This window comes from Elephas maximus, chromosome 3, assembly GCF_024166365.1.
Source record: "Elephas maximus indicus isolate mEleMax1 chromosome 3, mEleMax1 primary haplotype, whole genome shotgun sequence".
In the NCBI taxonomy this organism is placed as follows: domain Eukaryota; kingdom Metazoa; phylum Chordata; class Mammalia; order Proboscidea; family Elephantidae; genus Elephas; species Elephas maximus.
In genome coordinates, this window is record NC_064821.1 from 12,082,745 (window position 1) to 12,102,131 (window position 19,387).

Genomic DNA, 19,387 nt, shown 5'->3' on the forward strand with positions numbered 1-19,387 from the left:
ATCACACCTCCCACAGCCCCAGGGGATTGTGGGGTGAGCACGCTCCCCGGCCAAAGCTCTGTCCCTGGACAGGGAGGAACTAGCTCTTAGTAATGGCAGAAAGCAGAGGGCGGGAGGCTTTTGTGAAGGACTGGAGGGCATGGGGAGTGTGTTTACTGTGCAGTGGCATCCAACCCATGCAGGGCGGTTTTTGTCACTCGTCTTGCTAACACAGAAGCTGTGTCTTAGTAAAAACAAAACACTAGGCTGTTGCATTCATTTTCGAGAAGCAGTCACTTTACATCAGAGGAAGTTGGTTCCTGAGGCGCCTCCGAGCAGTGGCCTTGGGGTGCACCTCACGGACCCCATGAACGGGTGTCCACTTCTGTTGTGTCCATTGACTGGGACAAAGAAAGGCACTAACTTTGCTCTGTGTGGTAGCTGGCACCAAGGACTACGATGACCTGACCCAAGCTCTGAACCTCATCAGAGACATCATCTCACAAGTGAATGCCAAGGTCAGCGAGTATGAGAAGGCCCAGCGCCTCCGGGAGATTGCAGGGAAGATGGACCTGAAGTCCTCCAGCAAACTCAAGAACGGGCTGACCTTCCGCAAGGAGGATATGCTGCAGCGGCAGCTCCACCTGGAAGGCGCACTGTGCTGGAAAAGCACATCAGGGCGCCTGAAAGGTAAAGTGCCACCCCCAGCACGCACAAACTTGCTTCGGTGGGTGCCCTCTTGGATTGGTGGGTGGCATCTTGGATCAGTAGGCACCGTCTTGAATTGGCGGGTGACATCTCGGATGGGTGGATGGCATCTTGAATCAGTAGGGGCCGTCCTGGATCAGTAGATATTATCTTGCATCAATAGATGTCATCTTGAATCCTTGTCTCAACTTCTCTAGGTAGCCCGGCATTCCTCAGTCGTTGACGATCTCCATGTGGCATCTGTCTCTCTCCCACTCATGCTTGCTTGTCTCTGATCTTTTTATCTCTCAAGAGTGATTAGGTTTAAGACACACCTTGCGCTGATACAGCCTCATGAGCATAACAGAGATAACCCTATTCCCAGATGGGATACATCCACAGGGATAGGGCCTAGGAGTCCACCACATATTTTGGGGGGACACAGTTCAATCCATAGCAACGTGTTCATTGGCATGGGCATCTTTAAGAGAGATTTTTAGGAGGGTAGTGCACGTGGCTAAGCAACAGAACAGCTTTCTTCTTAATCTGAGCGGACGTGTAATTAAAATAAATATAATTAATACCTTCCGCGTGCCAAGCACCAGGATGGGGGTGTGCGACATTTTGGATTGGTCCTTGCCCTTGTGGGGCTTCATCATCGTGGGAGAAAGAAACAAACAAAAAACAGAGAGTTAAAAGTATGGTAAATTCTTTAAAGGGAGCCGTGCTGGAGTATCTAATGTAGATGCCAGTAGGCATGTCACAGGATCCCTGGTGGCACAGTGCTTAAGAGCTCAGCTGCTAACCAAAATGTTGTCAGTTCAGATCCACCAGCCACTCCTTGGAAACCCTATGGGGCAGTTCTGCTCTGTCCTATAGGGTCACCATGAGTTGGAATTGACGGCAACTGCTTGGGTTTTTTTGTTTTGTTTTTTTTGGTTAGGCTTGTCAGAAGAAGCTCCCCTGAGAAAGTAACAGCAACGCTTCCCGCAGACACACGTGTTCCGATGAGAAATTCCGTTCAGGAGTCACTCATGAAGTGCAAAGGCTGTGTGCAGGACGCGGGGAGCTGTTCTGGCAGGGACCAGGCCCTGGGCCTCTGCTACTAGGAGTCTCAGGGCCACGTGGGGCCCGAGACAGGTCCTGGCACATGTCGCTGTAGGAGGTGGCAGGAAGTGACCTCCTGGCTCAGGCCCAAGGTGACCTAGGAGCGGAGAACGAAGGAGTCAGTCCATACTTGAGAAATCCGAGTGAGAGACTCAGAGAGATTATACCCAGCAGTCATCACGGAACCAAGAGGGCCATCCGAAGGGACAGGGAGCTTGGCAGATCCTGAGTTTGTGTCTGAGGGGCCTGGTGGAGCCGACTCCAGCCCTAAACTGGGGCTAAGTGCTGGAAGCTGGGCAGATGCCGGGCAGGGCTGAGGTTGGAAGGATGCCTCATGGCATTGTCAGGGACTGTGATCTCCTTCCCATGGCGCTTCCGTTCCTGGGACCCAGTGGTTGCCGGGCTGCCGGCCAGGCCGCCAGCATCAGACCCACTAAGCCCCTTCTTCTGTGATTGTGCTTTCTCGTTAGACGTTCTTGCTGTCCTGCTGACAGATGTCCTTTTGCTGCTACAAGAAAAGGACCAGAAATACGTCTTTGCTTCTGTGGTAAGTTCTTGTCCCTTCACATCCTGCTGTGGGGCTCTGTGTCCCATATCCGGCCTGGGTACATCCTGCCGTGGGTCTCTGTGCCCCGTATCCGGCCTGGTCACATCCTGCCGTGGGTCTCTGTGCCCCGTATCCGGCCTGGTCACATCCTGCCGTGGGGCTCTGTGCCCCATATCCGGCCTGGTCACATCCTGCTGTGGGGCTCTGTGCCCTATATCCGGCCTGGGTACATCGTGCTGTGGGGCTCTGTGCTCCATATCCGGCCTGGGTACATCCTGCTGTGGGGCTCTGTGCTCCATATCCGGCCTGGGCAGAAGAGGCTGAGGGAGGGGGCGGCCAGAGGGCAAGAGTGGTTGGAAACATGTATCCATGAGTGACCCCAGTGTCCAGGCCCACCCGGGGGCCAGAGGGTCCAGCTGGGAAGGAGCCAAATGTTCCAAGAATGAGGGTCCTGCCTGCCTTGTTGCCTGACAGGCAGTGGGGCAGACAAGAAGCTTTCAGTTCTCGTCCTAACATCCTTTCCCATTTCAGACTTTGTCTTCCTGGTTCTTCCTCTCACAAGCACACACAGTACTCGGGCCCCAGAGTCCTTGCAGGAAAGCCCCTCCTTCTGCCTAGGGCGCTACTGGCACCATCACTGAGGCCCCCACCTCAAGGGGGCACACTGGCCTTTGAGCTGTAACCTGGGGACCCCAGAGCACGCTGGGTCCTTTCTCACAGAACCACGCCTGGCTGTGGGGGCTTCAGCAACCACACCCCGCTCCATGCGCGGCAGGCTTGGAGTGAGAGTGGGGTTCCATCCATCGCACCTCGCCCAGCCCTGTGTTCACCTGGGGCTCGGCAGCCTCCCCTGGTCGCCTAGGATGACCTTGGGTCCTTTCCACGTCCAACAGTGCAGACCGTGTGGGGAGGGTGTCGGGCCCTCTCCCAGTGGACACCAGCTGCGGGGGCTTCCAAGAATCTGTTTGCTTTCAGGGTTCACCTTGAGAAGAAAGCAGCCTTTATGACTGAACTGTAGCATGGGTGGTATGGTGGTAGAATTCTCACCTTCCACGCAGGAGACCCGGTTCTATTCCCACCCAGTGACCTTATGTGCAGCCACCACCGTCTGTCTGTGGAGGCTTGCGTGTTGCTATGACACTGAACAGGCTTCAGTGGAGCTTCCAGACTAAGACTAGGAAGAGAAGCCTGGCGATCTGCCTCCAGAAATCAGCCAGTGAAAACCGTATGGTTCACAACAGTTCAGTCCGCAACCAATCGTGGGGATGGTGCAGGACTAGGCAGCGTTTCGTTCCATTGTCCGTGGGGTTGCCATGAGTTGGGGGCCAGCTCGACAGCAGGTAACAGCAGCAACAGAATCATGTAACATAAAACAACATCTCTGGAAGTTTCCCACCCTCCACTATTCCTCCCATCCCCCACGAACTGGGTCAAGCTGTCTGATCAAACAGTTGTCTCCCACAGTTATTAAATACCGACTCAGACCAGTTAAGATCTGTTGTTGTTAGTTCCGTGGAGTCAGCCCCTGACTCATGGTGACCCCGTGCACAGTGGAACGGCATGCTGCCCGGTCCTGCACCATTCGCGTGATTGCTTGCAGACTAAATCGTTGTGATCCATAGGGTTTCTATTGGCTGATTTTGAGGAGTAGATTTCCAGGGCCTTTCTTCCTAGTCTGTCTTGGTCTAGAGGTTCTACTGAAACCTGTTCAGCATCATAGTAACAGGCAAGCCTCCCCTGACAGATGGGTGGTGGCTACACACGAGGCATACTGGCCAGGAGTGGAACCACATGGAAGGCGAGAATCCCACCACAGAGCCACCAGTGACCTCCATCACTGCGATAGTTAGTGTCTTTCTTCCCCCAGATGGCAGAGCGTTTCTGCTTTGAGTGTACATAAGTGGGCTCGTGATTGCCCCTCTCAGTCCCTTCCCCAGACTCAGGACTCCATTGCCATGCAGTTGTGCTTAGTTAGGAGTGACCCTCCGCACTGTGTTTACCTGTGCAGGACTCCAAGCCGCCCGTCGTGTCTCTACAAAAGCTCATCGTACGGGAGGTGGCCAACGAGGAGAAAGCCATGTTTCTCATCAGCGCCTCTCTGAAAGGGCCTGAGATGTACGAGATCTACACCGGCTCCAAGGAGGAGCGCAACACCTGGATGGCCCACATCCGCAGGGCCGTGGAGAGGTGGACGGGGGACCTCCTTTGCTCTGACCTTGTCTTTGACGGCTAGTGAATCAACCATAACCTTGACCTGCCTCATGAATTGCTTCTCCTCTCCCTTGTCCCACCTTTGTGCTCAGTGCCTCCCCTTATCTCAGAGGGACAGGTGGCCCCATTCCAGCTCCTTCTGACAACAGCTCCACGTGTCTGATGCAGAAAAGGCCCAGAATGTTCCAACCTGGGCCTTTCTGTATTCACAGATTCACCACCTGACACGGCGAGCTGTCCCCTTTGGTCTTCAGTCCATTGGCCCATTGGTCCATCAGTCCATTGATTCATTAGCTCATCAGCCATCTCCTCTAGGCCGAGGCTGAGCATCATAACAGGCTGGTCACTTTTGTCCTGATATGTTCAGTGCCCACTGCCAGGCTGGGCACAGGCTGATGGGTTTCTCTCCCTTCTGCCTCTTGTTTCCTCTGCACCGTTAATAGGCTAAATCACTCACCAAAGATACTCTCAGCACCTGGTAGTGCAGATAAACCTTCAGTGTTGGTTCTCAGAGGCCAGGCTGCCTGTGAGGCATCCCCTCCACCTCCCTCTCTTCCCACAGCTGTTCGGACGAGGAAGAAGGGCCCTTCAGCGAGGCGGAAGAGGAGAGGAAGATGATTGAGGCCCGTGCCATGAGGCTGAGGGACTTCCAAGGTAAGAGGATTTGGCTAGGACCTCTGTGCCTGCTTGCCCCGCCCTGGGCCACCTCCACAGGGTCAGGGTTGGGGGGTTAGCTGTAAGCCCAACAATGGGGCCATGTCTGTCCTGGAGTGGGATGGCCCCACAGACTCCCCCTTAGACAGCAAGCCCGCCCATTGTCAGCGGCACTTCTGTCCGGCCAGTCCAGACTGACCCCAGCACAAAGCCCTGCCCAAATGACAGGGCGCTTCCGTGGCCAGCTGAGCGTGACGAGGTGGGGCCACGTCATGAGGCAGGGACCTTCTGGAGGCTGCATGGCCCTCCCTGTGGAAAATGGAGAGAGGGTAGGGTTCGGAGCCCCTGAGCCCCTTCCGGATCCAATTGTTCAGCCACACGCTGCCCCCACCCTGTCCTCGCACAGAGCGCCCTGAGAGGGGAGAACATGGTGTCCCAGCTCACCTGCGAGCAACTGTGAGCCGGATGTTCTTCACCACCTTGAATCAAAAGCTGAACCCTTAAAGAGTGAAACACTGGAGGTGCTCCCATTCAAATCGGGAGCAAGGCAAGGTCGCCCACACTCGCCATTATTATGTTCATTCTGGACATTTCAGCCAGGGTAACAAGGGACGAAGCAGGGATAAGATATAATTCCTGGAATGGAGACAACAGAGTTACATTTTGCAGATGACATGATTTACCAGAAAATCTAGTGGGATCCGCTGGAGAACGATCGGAACATGGTGTATATATACTAGCAAGAACATGTAATAACTCCTGCTAACAGGAGCCAAAAAAAGTATAAAATCCTGAGACGTGTAGGAAGGAGTTAAAGGAAGAAAACCTTTATCTTGAGATAGGAAAACTAAGTGTTATAAACCAGTTGCTGTCAAGTCAGCTCCGACCCAGGGCAGCCCCGTGTGTGTCAGAGGAGAACTGCACTGCATAGGGTTTTCAGTGGCTGGTGTTTTGGAAGTAGATCACCAGGCCTTTCATCTGAGGCACGTCTGGGTGGACGCCAACCTCCAGCCTTTCGGTTAGCAGCCGAGCACACTGACCATTTGCACCACCCAGGACTCCTAATAAGTAAGCCTCTTACAGACTGATCCCTGCCCCACTGTATTGGACTTTATAACGGGGCAGACACAATCAGGAGACAGGGCCATGCCCTCGCCCACGGTAGCAGCCTCCTACAGCTGCTGTAACAAAGCACCATAGACTGGAAGGCTTCTGACAACAGAAACGTATTGTCTCACAGTCCTGGAGGCCAGAAGTCCCAAATCAAGGTGTCAGCTGTACTGATGCCTCCCAAGGGCTCTAAGGGAGAACCTGTTCCAGGCCTCCGTCCTTGCTGCTGGTGATGCCGGCAGTCCTTAGCGTTCCTTGGCTTGTATGTCCCTCACTCCAGTTTCTGCCTCTGTTTTCTGTCTCTGTGTCTCTGTGTCCTCTGTATCTTTCTGTCTCTGTGTCTGCTCGCTTTTATGAGGACACCACTCATAAAAGATTGGGACCCACCCTACTCCAGGATGACCTCACGTTAACCAATTTTATCTGCAAAGATGCTATTTCCAAACAAGGTCGTATTCACAGGCACTGGGGTTAGAACGTCAACGTATCTTTGAGGGGACACAATTCAGTCCCTAACTCCCACCCCCCGGGAAGGTTGTGGGGCAGAAGCGTGTGTGGGGAGCGTCCCCCTCAGGACAGGCCTGTTGCTGTCCGACGCCGGTGATGCTTTGGGCTGGAGCATATGAACCGACTGAGGGCCAGCCCGTCAGAGAGGGCCTCTGGGGGCAGCTGCACCCACAGCCTCACACCAGCCGTCCAGGGGAAAGGACCCAGCAGGCTGACACCCCGCCCTGCGGTCGGTTCCCTGCAGAGCGTCTGAGCATGAAAGACCAGCTGATTGCCCAAAGCCTCGGCGAGAAGCAGCAGATCTTCCTGGAGATGTCTGAGCTGAGCGGCCTCGACGACTGCGCCCAGGGCCCCCGGCCTCGGCTCCTCTTCCGGGGAGGGGACCCCTCCGAGAGCCTGCAGGGGGAACTGCTCCTCAGGTCCGCCATGACAGAGAGTAAGTAGCACTGCGGGGGCTTCACTGCCTGGCCTCCTGTGCTGTGGTTCTGCTTGGGGGAGTTCCTTGGGGCGGTGCAGCAACCTCAGGCCAGGCACACAGCGAATGTGGTCAATGCGCCCCTGTCCCCATGCGTTGGCGTCCGGCTGGGTGACCCACACCCAGAAGCAGTGCCGACCCCACTGTCCATTAGAGCCAGAAGGCCCCTGGACACCACCCAGCCCAGCCCCTACTGCAGAGTTAAAAGCACCTTCTCGCACATTCAGCAAACACTTGCTGGTTGCCTGCTGCATGCATGCTGCCCCGCCACGCCCTGGGGATTTAAAGCTGACTGACAGGGTCTCCCCACCTTCGGGAGGTCCCTGATCTTTCTGAAAGGTGGGTCACTGGTCACGCCCCCAGAAAAACGCAGACAAACATGGTAGATCCCTGGGAGGTGCAAACAGTTAAGCACTCAACTGCCAACCAAAAGATTAGCGGTTCAGTCCCACCCAGAGGCACCTGGAAGGACAATCCTGGCCATCTGCTTCTGAAGGGTCACAGCCTCGAAAACCCTGTGGAGCAGTTCTGCTCTGCACACATGGGGTCGCTATGAGTCGGAATTGACTGGACGGCAGTTAGCAGCAACACATTTGGCAGAGAATATCAGAGTCTCGTGAGAAGGTGTTCCCGAGTGCCAGCTGTGTGCAGGTGCCATGGCCACTGTGGCGGAGGGCACTGGCAGACAGGTGGCCTAGCTTCTCTGGGGCGCCACCCTGCCCCGGGCTGTGCTGATTCCTCTGTCCAGCCCAGCCACCTGTCCCACCACGCAGAGCAGTCGGAGCGGCTACTGGTCATCTTGGCAGGAGTGTCAGCACCGCTCTTCCAACGGCGAACAAGAGGGACCCAGCCCCTGCCCTCCAGTGCTCACTGGAGGGTGAAGAGGACAAGACCATGCGGGCACAGGACTCTGCTCTGCTCAGTCCTGCTCCCGCTCCATCCTCCACCTCGTCAATGCAGTTCTTTTCTCCATTTCTCAAATGACCATTGTTCTTGGCCCCCTGAGTACCCTCCCATGCACTGTGCCTCCACATGGAAAGTTCTCCCCACCTCTGTATCTGGCTGGCTCTAGAGGGTTTTGCTGCAACAGCCCTTCCTTCCAAGGCTGCCACGACCACCAAGCGACACGTTTCCTCACCCCACTGCCCCTCCATGGCCTCCTGACCTCATCTGTAACCATTATCTGTGTCCCATCCCGGGACCTGAAACCAGCAGGCAGGCAGACACCCAGGCTCCCGAGGCCCCATGCAGACCGGGCGGGCTAGAGTGGGCAGTATGAGCACCTGGTGCTCAGGAAGCTGCCTGCCTTCCCACTCCCCCACCCACCACTATCTCAGGACCTCTCGTCTGGATGTGAATTGGCATGTCCTGGTGGCAGACCTGGAGTGAGACTGAAATCTCACATCAGAGGATGGGGTGCTGGCCCTTGGGACAGCAGCAAGGCTCCGTGGGGCGACTCTCACCCCTTCTGTCCCCCCCGCAGTTGAGGACATACAGAGCCTGCTCTGTAGGCGGCTGGGCAGTGCCAACAACCAGGCAGAGGATGGCTGTGTTCCCAGTGGCCTGCCTCGCAGGGCAGAGACCTTTGGGGGCTATGACAGCACCACCAGCCTCAGTAAGAGTAAGTGGTCACCCTCCCCACCCACCGCCTTGGGGGCTCCTATTAGCAGCAGGTCCCGCCCTGTCCCTGAGGCAGTGCCGTTTCTCAGAACCTTCCCTTCACCCTGCTTCTGGGCAGAGCCCCCTATTGCCCCTCTCCCCGGACCTTGCAGAGAATCCCGGATGGTCTGGGGTTCTGGAACCTTCCAGGGGTTGTTCGACTGTGGAGCCTGCCCTGCTGGTCTCTGAGACCCCCCTCGAGCTCTGTCCCAACATCTCTCACCTGCATGTGCCCCTCCCCGTGTTAGCACAGGCTGGGTCACACTCCCAACACAGTTTCCTACCCCCGGGGAGGGCTCCAGACCCCCACGGGCCCTGGCACATCCTAACACGCCCACCTGTGCTTTTCAGACGGCAGTTTCAAGAAAAAGGTCTACAGCAACGAGCCCAGGACCCATGACTGCAGAGGCCCAGCGAGCAGCCCTGAGGGGAAGCCCGGTGACACCCCAGGGGCCCCCGAGGAAGCCCCCCAGGCAGTACGTGGCTCCCCCGGGATAGGCGTTGTCACTGTCATGGCAGCCTGTGTTTGGGCCCCGCCTTGAGGCAACTGGCGGCAGTGCTGCTCCATCTCCTGGTGAATGACACACCCCAGGGTAGAGACACAGAGGGTGTGTCAGTTCCCGGCCGTGGTGACAACTTACCACAAATACGGGTGGCTTAGAAGCATAGAAATGCATTCTCTCACCTTCCGGAAGGCAGAAGTCTGAGTTCAGGCCTTGGCAGGGCCACGCTCTCTCCCAGGGCTCTAGATCTTTCTGGAGCAGCTGGTAGCCCTGGGCCCGCAGCAGCATCCTCCTGTCCCTGCCATCCATCACATGGCTATCTTCCTTCTATGTCTGTCTGTGTCTTCACTTTTATGTGGAAACTAGTGATACAGGATTAGGGCCCACCCTTCTTCTGCATGACCTCATGTTAACTAATTGCATTTGCAAAGGCACGATTTCCAGACAGGTTCACAGGTACCTAGGGCTAGGACTTCAACATACCTTTTTGGGGCCACCGTTCAACCATAACAGAGCATAAGCCTGTGTGCTTTCACCTGCTCCCCCAGGAGGCTGGCCTGTAACCTAAGGGCAGGGAGGGGTGGAGAGGGGCCATCAAAGGTGAGACACACTGGGTGGGGTCCCCAGCTCTGACCTCACCCCCATCTCAGAAGCCAGACCTCCCACATACATGCCCCTGTCCAGAGTCAGGGTGGAGGCGGGGTGGACGTAGGGCTTCCATCAGGGCCAGGTGCCCTGTCACCTCTGGAGCCACCCTCCCTGCACTGCTCATCCAACCTCCAGGCCTCCTACGCAACGGCCCCACATCCCCCAGTGGGGTGCAGGGGGCCCCTGCGGACACTGCTGTCACTGTTGACCACCTTGGACAGATCCTGGAAGGAGGACCCAGGGCCGCCATTCATCCAGCTTTCCTGGCCCCTCCTGCCTTCTCGTCCTTGCCGCTGGGCTGGTGTGCTCTTCGAGTCTTGTATACGTGGTTGAGCTACCTGTTTTATTGTTTGTCTTATGGGCTTGTCTACCTTTGGCTGAAGGGTGAACCTCAGGAGTGACTTCAGCACTGAGTTAAAAGGGTGTCTGGGGGCCATACTCTGGGGGTTTCTCCAGTCTCTGTCAGGCGAGTAAGTCTGGTCCTTTTTCGTGAGTTAGAATTTTGTTCTATGTGTTTTTCCTGCTCTGCCTGGGACCCTCTGTTGTGATCCCTGTCAGAACAGTCAGTGGTAGCTGGGCACCATCTAGTTGTGCTGGGCTCAGTCTGGCGGCGACTGGTAGTTGTGGTCCATTAGTCCTTTGGACTAATCTTTCCCTTGTATCTTTGATTTTCTTCATTTTCCCTTGCTCCAGAAGGTGTGTGACCAGTGGAGCATCTTAGATGGCCATTTGCAAGCTTTTGAGACCCCAGACGCTACTCACCAAAGTAGACTGTAGAACATATTCTCTATAAACCGTTATGCCAATTGAGTTAGGTAGCCCCTGAGACCGTGGTCCCTAGCCCTCAGCCCAGTAACTCGGTCCCTCAGGGAGTTCAGATGTGTCTGTGAAGCTTCCATGACCTTGCCTTGGTCAAGTTGTGCTGACTTCCCCAGATCCAAGCCCAGCCCTGTCTCCTGCTGAACGGGCATCTCTGAGTAACAGCGGTCAGGCTCCCTTGAGCTGGGTTCAGGCTGACGCGTACCTTGTGATTTGCCCTTGTGTCTCCGCAGGCGCCAGGTGCAGACAGCAGCCCCTGTGGCCTGGAGTCAGAGGTAGGTGCTCGACTCCCAGGCTTGCTGAGCCCACCCACTCCAGCTGCAGGCGGAGAACCGTGTATCTCTCTCCCACAGCTTGTCCAGCGGATCCAGACGCTGTCCCAACTGCTTCTCAGTCTCCAGGTGAGGGGATTTCGGGAAGCTGCAGGCTGCCCTTCTCCCGAGTTAGGTTGGAGTCAGAGGAAGGGGGCCATGCTATTCCCAACTTGCCACGGAGCCTTTGGCCTGCGTTCCCACAGCTCATGGTCCTGCGCCCCATCCCCTAGGCAGTCATCGCGCAGCAGGACAGCTTCGTGGAGCTGCAGCGGGCTACCATTCAAGAGCGAGAGAAGCAGCTGCGGCTGCAGTCAACACGAGGGAGTCTGCTGCTGGAGCAGGAGCGGCAGCGCACCTTTGAGAAGCAGCGGGAGGAGCTGGCGGGTGTGCAGAAGCTGCAGGGCCAGCTGCGCCTGGAGCAGCAGCGCTGGGAGCGTGAGCGTGCCAGGCAGCAGCAGGCGCTGGAGCTGGCGGCCACCCGGCTGCAGGAGCACGAGGGCGAAGCGCAGCAGCTGCAGGAGCGACTGGACCAGGAGCGCGCGGAGCTGGAGCGGCAGCGCCAGGCCTACCAACACGACCTGGAGCGGCTGCGCGAGGCCCAGCGGGCTGTGGAGAAGGAGCGCGAGCGGCTGGAGCTGCTGCGGCGGCTCAAGAAGCAGAACACGGTGCCAGCAGTGCTGCCCACTGAGGCGGCCGCTGAGGTGAGCATGCGTGGGAGAGCATGGAGCTGTTGTGTGGATGTGTGTGGCTGCGTGGGCACATGAGTGTGAGTGAGCACTGTGTACACGGGGTGGGGACTGCGCACGTGTGTGGGAGTACGCATGGCAGAGCATGTCTGAGTACATGGAGGTGTTACGTGTTTGTGTGTGAATGTGTGCATATGAGTGAATGAGCACTGTGTACACGGGGTGGGGACTGCACGTGTGTGGGAGTAAGCATAGGGAGCGCCTCTGAGCGCGTGGAGGTGTTGAGTGTATGCGTGTGAATGTATGCACATGAGTGTGGGAAAGTGCGTGCACGTGAGTGCGGATGAGCACGGGAGTAAGTGTGGAAGAGTGCGTGTATGTTGTATGGGAGTGCGTGTGCACATATGGGGATATTAAGTGTGTGATCATGTGTGCACATGAGTGAGCACATGAGTGGGTATGTGTGAATACGGGGGAGTGTGTGTGTGTGCGCGTGTGTGTGTTTTGGGAGCAGGGGCGAATGACCAAATCCTTCAGGCCCAGGCCCAGGGACTGTCCCTGGAACAGAAACCCCCCCACTGAGAGGCCAGGAGTCCCTCAGGCTGGGACTGGGAGCAGGTGAAGTCTGTCCATCTTTTCAGCTGAGACTCGGACAAGGCTAGCAGGTGGCCCTGGGGAAATCTGAAGAGCAAGACCCCTTGTCGGAGCAGGGTTCCAGCTGAATGGGCTCATATGTGCCTGACGGTGATCTCCTTTCAGGTTCAGCCCCCGAGCCACCCTGCCAGCTTCAATGGAGAAGGGCTGGAAGGGCCCATGGCCTTGGCCAAAGTGCCAGGCATGCGGATGAGTGTGCTGCTGTCCGGATCCGGGCCTGAGTACACGGAGCACCCTGAGGGGGCACGCCGGGATAGCGTGCCGGCCGAGAGCCGGCTGGCCAAGAGCGATGTGCCCATCCAGCTGCTCAGTGCCACCAACCAGATCCAGCGGCAGGCAGCTGTGCAGCAGCAGATCCCCACCAAGCTGGCCACCTTCACCAAGGGCAGTAAGGACAAGGGGGGCAAGAGCAGGGGCTCCCAGCGCAGCGAGAGCACAGGTGAGCCTAGTCCTAGCAGGGTGGGGGACGTTGCCGGCTCAGAGCAGTGGGCACTAACGGTCCTCCCAGCCCCTCTTAACCAGCACAACACAGGCCCTGCTCACAACCCTGGGGCTGGAGGTGGCCATCTCAGAGTGTGTCCTTGATCAGGGTTCCTTGTGGGGTACAAAAAGAAGACTCCAGTGTCATTGTTTGGAGAGAGTGCCAAGAGAAAAATTAAAAGGCACAAACATGATGACACTATGAGGCCTCCCTTTGCGTGGAAGTCTTAACTCAAAATGACAAACCCCAGGTCCTCTTCCTGCCTTGATCCTCAGACTGTGGGATCAGGGACAGGGGCGTCTCAGCAGTTCAGAGACAAATGCCTACTAGACCCAAGGCCAAACTCGGCTAGACGCCACGGGCCCCAGGAGATGGTCGAGGGCAAGAGGTCAGAGCACCCTGAGCACTTACGAATGGCACGACCCAGGCCTGAGACAAGCTGCCACCCCAGCCCTGGTTCACCCACTGACTGGATCTGAGGAAGGACACTGTCTTGGTATTTTTCACGTGGTTTTAGAAAGTAGGTCCACTGGATCTGATAATGTCTTGATATTTTTGGTATGGTTTTAGAAAGTAGGTGTGAGCCCACTGGGTGTCCATGCTGTTGCCATAGTAACTGTTTCTAACACTTGGGTGCTGAGCTCCCACACTGGGCTCTACCCAGTATATTACGTTTGACGCAAAGGAGGTCTGTGGGTATTGTGGATGGTCTGTCGGATGCAGCACAAGGAAGTGAGCCTCACGCAGGAAGGCTAGAGAACAAATAGAGTTTAGCACTTGCAGGTCAGAAAGGAAACTAGAGCATGTCCACACAGGGCCATCCAGGGTGTTGCACAGGGGACAAGCCAGCAACAAGCTGAAAGTGTAGCAGAGGACTTATGTATCCAAGCAGGGTGGGTATCTAAATTATCTAGTGCTGTTTTAACGGAACATCACCAGTGGATGGCTTTAACAAACAGAAGCTTATTCTCTCACAGTCTAGGAGGCTAGAAGTCCAAATTCAGGGCTTCAGCTCCAGGGGAAGGCTTTCCCTTTCTGTTGGCTCTGGAGGAAAGTCCTTGTCATCAGTCTTCCTTTGGTTTAGGAGCTTCTCAGCTCAGGGACCCTGGGGCCAAAGGACACACTCTGCTCTTAGCACTGCTTTCTTGGTCCCCCTTTCTCTCTGCCAGCTTCTCTCTTTTATATCTCAAAAGAGATTGACTTAAAATACAGCCTAATCTCGCAGAGAGTCCTGCGTCATTAACGTAACTGCCTCTACTCCTGCTTCATTAACATCATACCCATTGCCGCTGAGTCAATTGCAACTCATAGCGACCCTACAGGACAGAGTAGAACTGCCCCATAGGGTTTCCAAGTAGCACCTGGTGGATACGAACTGCCAGCCTTTTGGTTAGCAGCCGTAGCTCTTAATCGCTACACTACCAGGGTTTCCGTGAACATCATAGAGGCCAGATTTACAACACATAGGATAATCACATCAGATCACAAAATGGTAGACAACCACACAATACTGGGAATCATGGCCTAGCCAAGTTGATTCACATTTTGGGGGGGCACAATTCAGTCCACAAAAGCGGGTTAGCTAGGTTTCACAGGCTAACATTTTATTGGTCAGTTTAAAAGTTTCTAGGGCATTAGCATGGGAAAGAGAGAAGTTTTGTGTCGGGAGAAGCTATATGGTGCGTGGCCAGGAGGGTCACTTAGAGACCACATGTTGAGACTGTGTGCTAAAACAGGACCCGAGTCCAAAACTGGGTGAAAGGGCAGCTAACATGGGGCCATCGGGTAGATTCCGACTCACGGCAAAGCTATGGGACAGAGTAGCACTGCTCCATGGAGTTTTTAAGGTCGTAATTGTTACAAAAGCAGACTGCCACATCTGTCTCCTGTGCAGTGGCTGGTGAGTTTGAACCGCAGACCTTTCAGTTACTGGCCAAGCACTTAACCTCTGCGCCACCAGGGCTCCTTCAAAAGGGCAAATAGGAGGAATGCTGAGGCAGCAAACTGTAGTCCGCATACGGCCCTCATGACACCCAGTGCCTTCATGTACCTCTAGTGGCCCCATCCCAAGGAGCAGGGCACCTGGGGCCCAGAGGCAGCGAGTCCCTCGGACAGCCTCCTAGAGGTGGTGGAGCTGAGCCAGCCCTGGGGCCCCTTGGCACAGCGTGGACAACCCTAGCAAGGAGGCTGTGGCCCTCCCGGGCGAGGACAGTTCTGAAACCCTCGGCAGCCTTGGAGGGGGACCCATGCTCACAGCCCCAAGTACGTGCATCAGGATGAGGGATGTTTGCTGGGGCCGACAGGCCCAAGGCTGCCTTGCCCTCGGCATCCAAGTGTTGAATCACTCTGGGGTACTTTTGGCCTCAGGGGGGCGCTCTCCCTGTATTTGTGGCTCATGTCTGAGCAGGGCCCAGTTACAGGAGCAGGTTCTGGGGTCCTCCTTCATCTGGTTACCCGTGGACAGTGTTGAGGAAAAGGGGTGGCCCCTCACTGCTCTGGGGTCCCCTCACTGTTCTGGGGTACCCCTCACAGTCTGCGGGACCCTTCAGTGCTCTGGAGTCTGCCTTCACTATCGTCGGTTAGTCCATGTCGAGCAGGCCAAGCTCCACAGTCTGGCCCCCTCTTTCAGCCTCTGCCCCCTCTTTGAGCCTCTACCCCCTTTCAGCCTCTGCCCCCTCTTTCAGCCTCCGACCTGAAGCAGCAGCCGCTCCTCAGCAAGCTCAAGGGGAGGGATGACAATGCTGCTGCGCGTACCCGCCGCCCACTGAGCCCCATCCTGCTCAGCAGCCTGCTTGGTGGCCAGAGTGCCACGCAACCCCCAGGTGAGCCCAGCCCCAGGCATGAGGCTGCCCCCCGACCCCCACCCAGTGCCCGGGGATTGCTGACAGCCCGGCCGCACTCCCTTTCTTCCAGAGCCCTGCCTCCCGCCCCCGAGCCCAGCTCCTGCCGATGGTGCATCCGAGCATGTTTCCCGGAGGCTGAGTGGGGGCGCGTCCTTCCTGCCACCGGTGGCCACCCCACAGCCCGCTGAGGAAGAAACCAGCAAGGAAGACGTCATCTTCTTCTAGAAGGGCATGGCTTGAGGTGCTAGCTGGAGATGGCCCTGCAGACCCCTCCCTCAGTCTGCCCACCCCCCTGTCCTGGGGGTCCCCGTGGCCACCGGCTCTCCCTCTCCCTCTCCCAGCACGCCACCACCGGTGACCGCCGTCTGGGCGGGGTTGGGCTGGAGCCGCCTGTTGGTGCTCCACCGTCTCATGCGCCCAGCTTTCTGTAGGGTTAGCCGTGGTGCCTGGGTAACTTTCTGCACCTCTTTTTCTTCTCAGAAGAAGAATGTTTCATTGAAGGCTGAACCAGAGCTAAGTCAGGTTGCTGTTTGAAAGCACAGTAGCCCATGTGGGTGGGGGAGAAGCCGTTTCTCCTGGAGCGTCTGAGGCATCAGGTCCAAGCTCGTGCGAGAGGACGGGGTGCCGGGGGCTGTGTCTGTCCTTAGACCCGGCAGGATCAACTCCAAAGCAGAGACCTCGCGTTGTGGGTCCATCATGGCCCCCAAGGTCCAGGGTGTCTCCTGGTCCTCTGAGCTCCAGCAGGGTGGGGCGTCCTCTTGTCTGGCCTCTCCACCAGGCACAGCACGCTTGGGGGCAGAGCAGGGCCACGTGGCAGACAGTCTGCAGGTCAGAAGGTCATCCTGAGCCAGGCTGAACGAGGTCATAGTGAGGTGGCAGGCAGTGCTTTTCCAAGACGCCCACAAAGTCAGCACTGCTCCGTGGGCCTTGAGGACACCCACTGCTCCCCCACATCTGGCCTGCTGGGGAAGCTAGCCTGGGAACAATGGTCTGCATCGCCCCAGGGGCTCATTGAGCTGTGGCCAGGGCACCCCCAGGATCCCAGATGGGAGTGGTCCCTTGTGCTGCCGGGAGGAAGTCCCCAGGGCCGGAGTTCCTGGCTGACAGCCCTGGGCCGCACATCATGGAGGTGTATCCCATACGCCAGGCCTCTGTGTGGTATGAGGTGAGCCAAAGGAGGGAACCTGCAGCCTGCAGCAGCTCCACCCCATTAAGCGTTGCCTACCTGGGACAGGGAAGGTGCAGGGGGGCCGCATCCCCCCCACCCCAGGCAGGCCCCTGTGCCAGCTCGGGCCAAGGTTCAAGCTTGGATGTCAGGGGTCACTTTTCCAGCCTTTTTCTGGGCCCAGGCCTCCCCTAAGCCTGAGCAGTACCCCTCCCAAGGCTCGACCAAGGCCTGGGCCCAGGTCCTCGGAACCCCGAGGTCCCAGTGGCTGATACCAAGTGTCCTCTGGGGGGCGCCGTGTCCAGCATGGATGTCTCACAAGGGGGAGGCTTTGTCAGAACTGCTCACTCTGAGGGCCTGGCCCACCAATCAGCCCAGGACTCAGAAGGGCACCTGACGGGCCGGCGGCCATGTGGAGCCGTGGGGCAGCTGCCTGCCAGCTCCCCACCTCATCTTGGAGGAGGAACTAAAAGCAGCGGTTTCAAACCTGAGCACAGAACATGGCTTAGGCATCCCCTGGCCCTAGAGAACCTCTCCCCCTTCTTCCTGTCGTTTGTTCGTCTGTCCGGGGGCTGTGGCATCAGTCATGAGCAGATGGAAGCACGTCCTTCCCGCTGGTCCCATGACACGAGCGCACCTGCCCCGTGTCAGACCTCACCTGGGCCTTGTTTCCCAGCAGGGTTTGGGTTTTGTACTGAAGCATGTCAGAGCACTTTAGAGTTGACTTTCCATTCCCGTTCTGTTGTGAAAGAACATTCCTCAACACTTGGGGTTCACTGGGGCTCCGCCGCCACGATTCCTGGAACCCTAACAAGTTTAGGGCGTTTCCGCGGCCTTGAGGCAGGGGTCGCGCTATCCACACCTTCTCCCGCCAGGCCCCTGGCCATCCCTCGTAGAGTCTAATTTTATTCGTCAAGTCAGTGGTTGGGCAAATGTTAGCATCTCCGTTGAGTCTGTGCACGTGTTTGTTCATGGTGACAGTGATTCTCGTCCACCTGACAGTTGCTTCTATGATGACAGTTTCCTCAATGTGGGATTTCAGAACCGCCCTGGGACTTCTGACCTGATTCTAGCAATAAAAATGTCTAGAAGGAGCTCTGCCTGAAGGGGAAGCCCTTGGTTTTGTTTTGAAATTGATTTCTGCCCAAATGGTGGGAGGTGTTCTAGCCACGGGCTGGGGAGAGGGCTCCCCCAAGTGGGGAGCAACACACACTCAGCTCCACAGCCCCCTCTGCTGTGACAGGACTTGGGGATGCCTGGAGGCCAGGCTGGGGCCTCCCAACAGCCCTGTGCAGCTCCTGCCTCGAGCATTGGAGCTCAGGAAGGTTCTAGGGACGGCCACTGCCACATCCGACCTGTGGGAGCTGATCATGGGGCACAGGCGGTGGGTGCAGGGAGACTGGGAGCCCTCGGGCGACAGATCTGACTCCACGGAGGGCCCAGCAGGTTAGTCTGCACTGGCTGCCTCTAGACGCCCCAGCAGTGATCATGTCTACAAGTTCACAGTCTGAGGCAGGTGGCGAGGGGGCTGCAGGGCTCCCAGACAACCACCCCCAGCCACACAGCGTCCCCTCCCTTCAGGCCTGTCCTGGAGGCCTCATGATTTCAACCCTCCTCCATGAGAGCCGCCCGTCCCTCATTTGGGTCTGGGGTACCCAAGAGGGCCATGCTTGCTTCCGGGAGGCCCCCACCCCCACTGCCTCCTGTCCTCTGTCAGAGCTAAGCACATCCATCCTCCACACCTGGGCTCACAGGGATTTCGTTGCCCACACACAGCCCAAACCTGAGGCGGCTGAACCACCGGCCCCAGAGAAGTGGACCACACAGCCAGCGAGGTCCCCGTCTCCCTAGCAACTGCCAGCTGGTCACCACAGTGCCCACACTGTCATCTAGTGTCACACTGTAGCCCTGGGCTGATACAGAGCCTCTGGGACCCTGTGGTACAGAACTTTTTTTAATCCAAAATAACCAAGGAGGGTGTAACTTTAGGTCCTTTTGTGTGTTCAAGAGCCCAGTTATTAATTCCTGATTTCTGCCTTGACCCAGTGTTATGGATTGAACTGTGTCCCCCAGAAATATGTGCAAGTCATAAACCTACTCCCTCTGAGGTATAAAAAGGCCGGGACAGAGACAGAGGTACACACACGGGGAAGACGAGGGACAGACAAGGGAGACCAAAGATTGCCCCAGCTACTAGGATGGCCATACCCTGAATTCCCAGTGCCAGCCTCCTGAACTGTGAGAAAATAAATTCTTGTTCTTTAAAGCCACCCACTTGTGGTATTTGTGTTACGGCAACACTAGGTAAGAGGAGCCCTGGTGGTGCAGTGGTTAAGAG

The 19,387-nt window shown here is 56.9% G+C and overlaps 1 protein-coding gene across 6 annotated transcripts in view; it reads left to right on the forward strand.

Moving 5' to 3' along the window:
* The window catches only part of ARHGEF18 (Rho/Rac guanine nucleotide exchange factor 18), a 122,776-nt gene extending 104,615 nt beyond the window's left edge, over positions 1–18,161 (forward strand). For all 6 annotated transcript variants that reach the window (XM_049876627.1, XM_049876626.1, XM_049876625.1 and 3 more), the window contains 13 exons: positions 421–669; positions 2,244–2,320; positions 4,329–4,507; positions 5,094–5,185; positions 7,047–7,238; positions 8,761–8,898; positions 9,288–9,412; positions 11,140–11,181; positions 11,260–11,307; positions 11,451–11,921; positions 12,666–12,999; positions 15,726–15,863; positions 15,955–18,161. In XM_049876627.1, coding sequence (XP_049732584.1) covers positions 421–669; positions 2,244–2,320; positions 4,329–4,507; positions 5,094–5,185; positions 7,047–7,238; positions 8,761–8,898; positions 9,288–9,412; positions 11,140–11,181; positions 11,260–11,307; positions 11,451–11,921; positions 12,666–12,999; positions 15,726–15,863; positions 15,955–16,109 — 2,240 coding nt within the window. In that variant the 3' untranslated portion in view covers positions 16,110–18,161. The remainder of the gene's footprint in view (positions 1–420; positions 670–2,243; positions 2,321–4,328; positions 4,508–5,093; positions 5,186–7,046; positions 7,239–8,760; positions 8,899–9,287; positions 9,413–11,139; positions 11,182–11,259; positions 11,308–11,450; positions 11,922–12,665; positions 13,000–15,725; positions 15,864–15,954) is intronic.
* Positions 18,162–19,387: the final 1,226 nt, after the last annotated feature.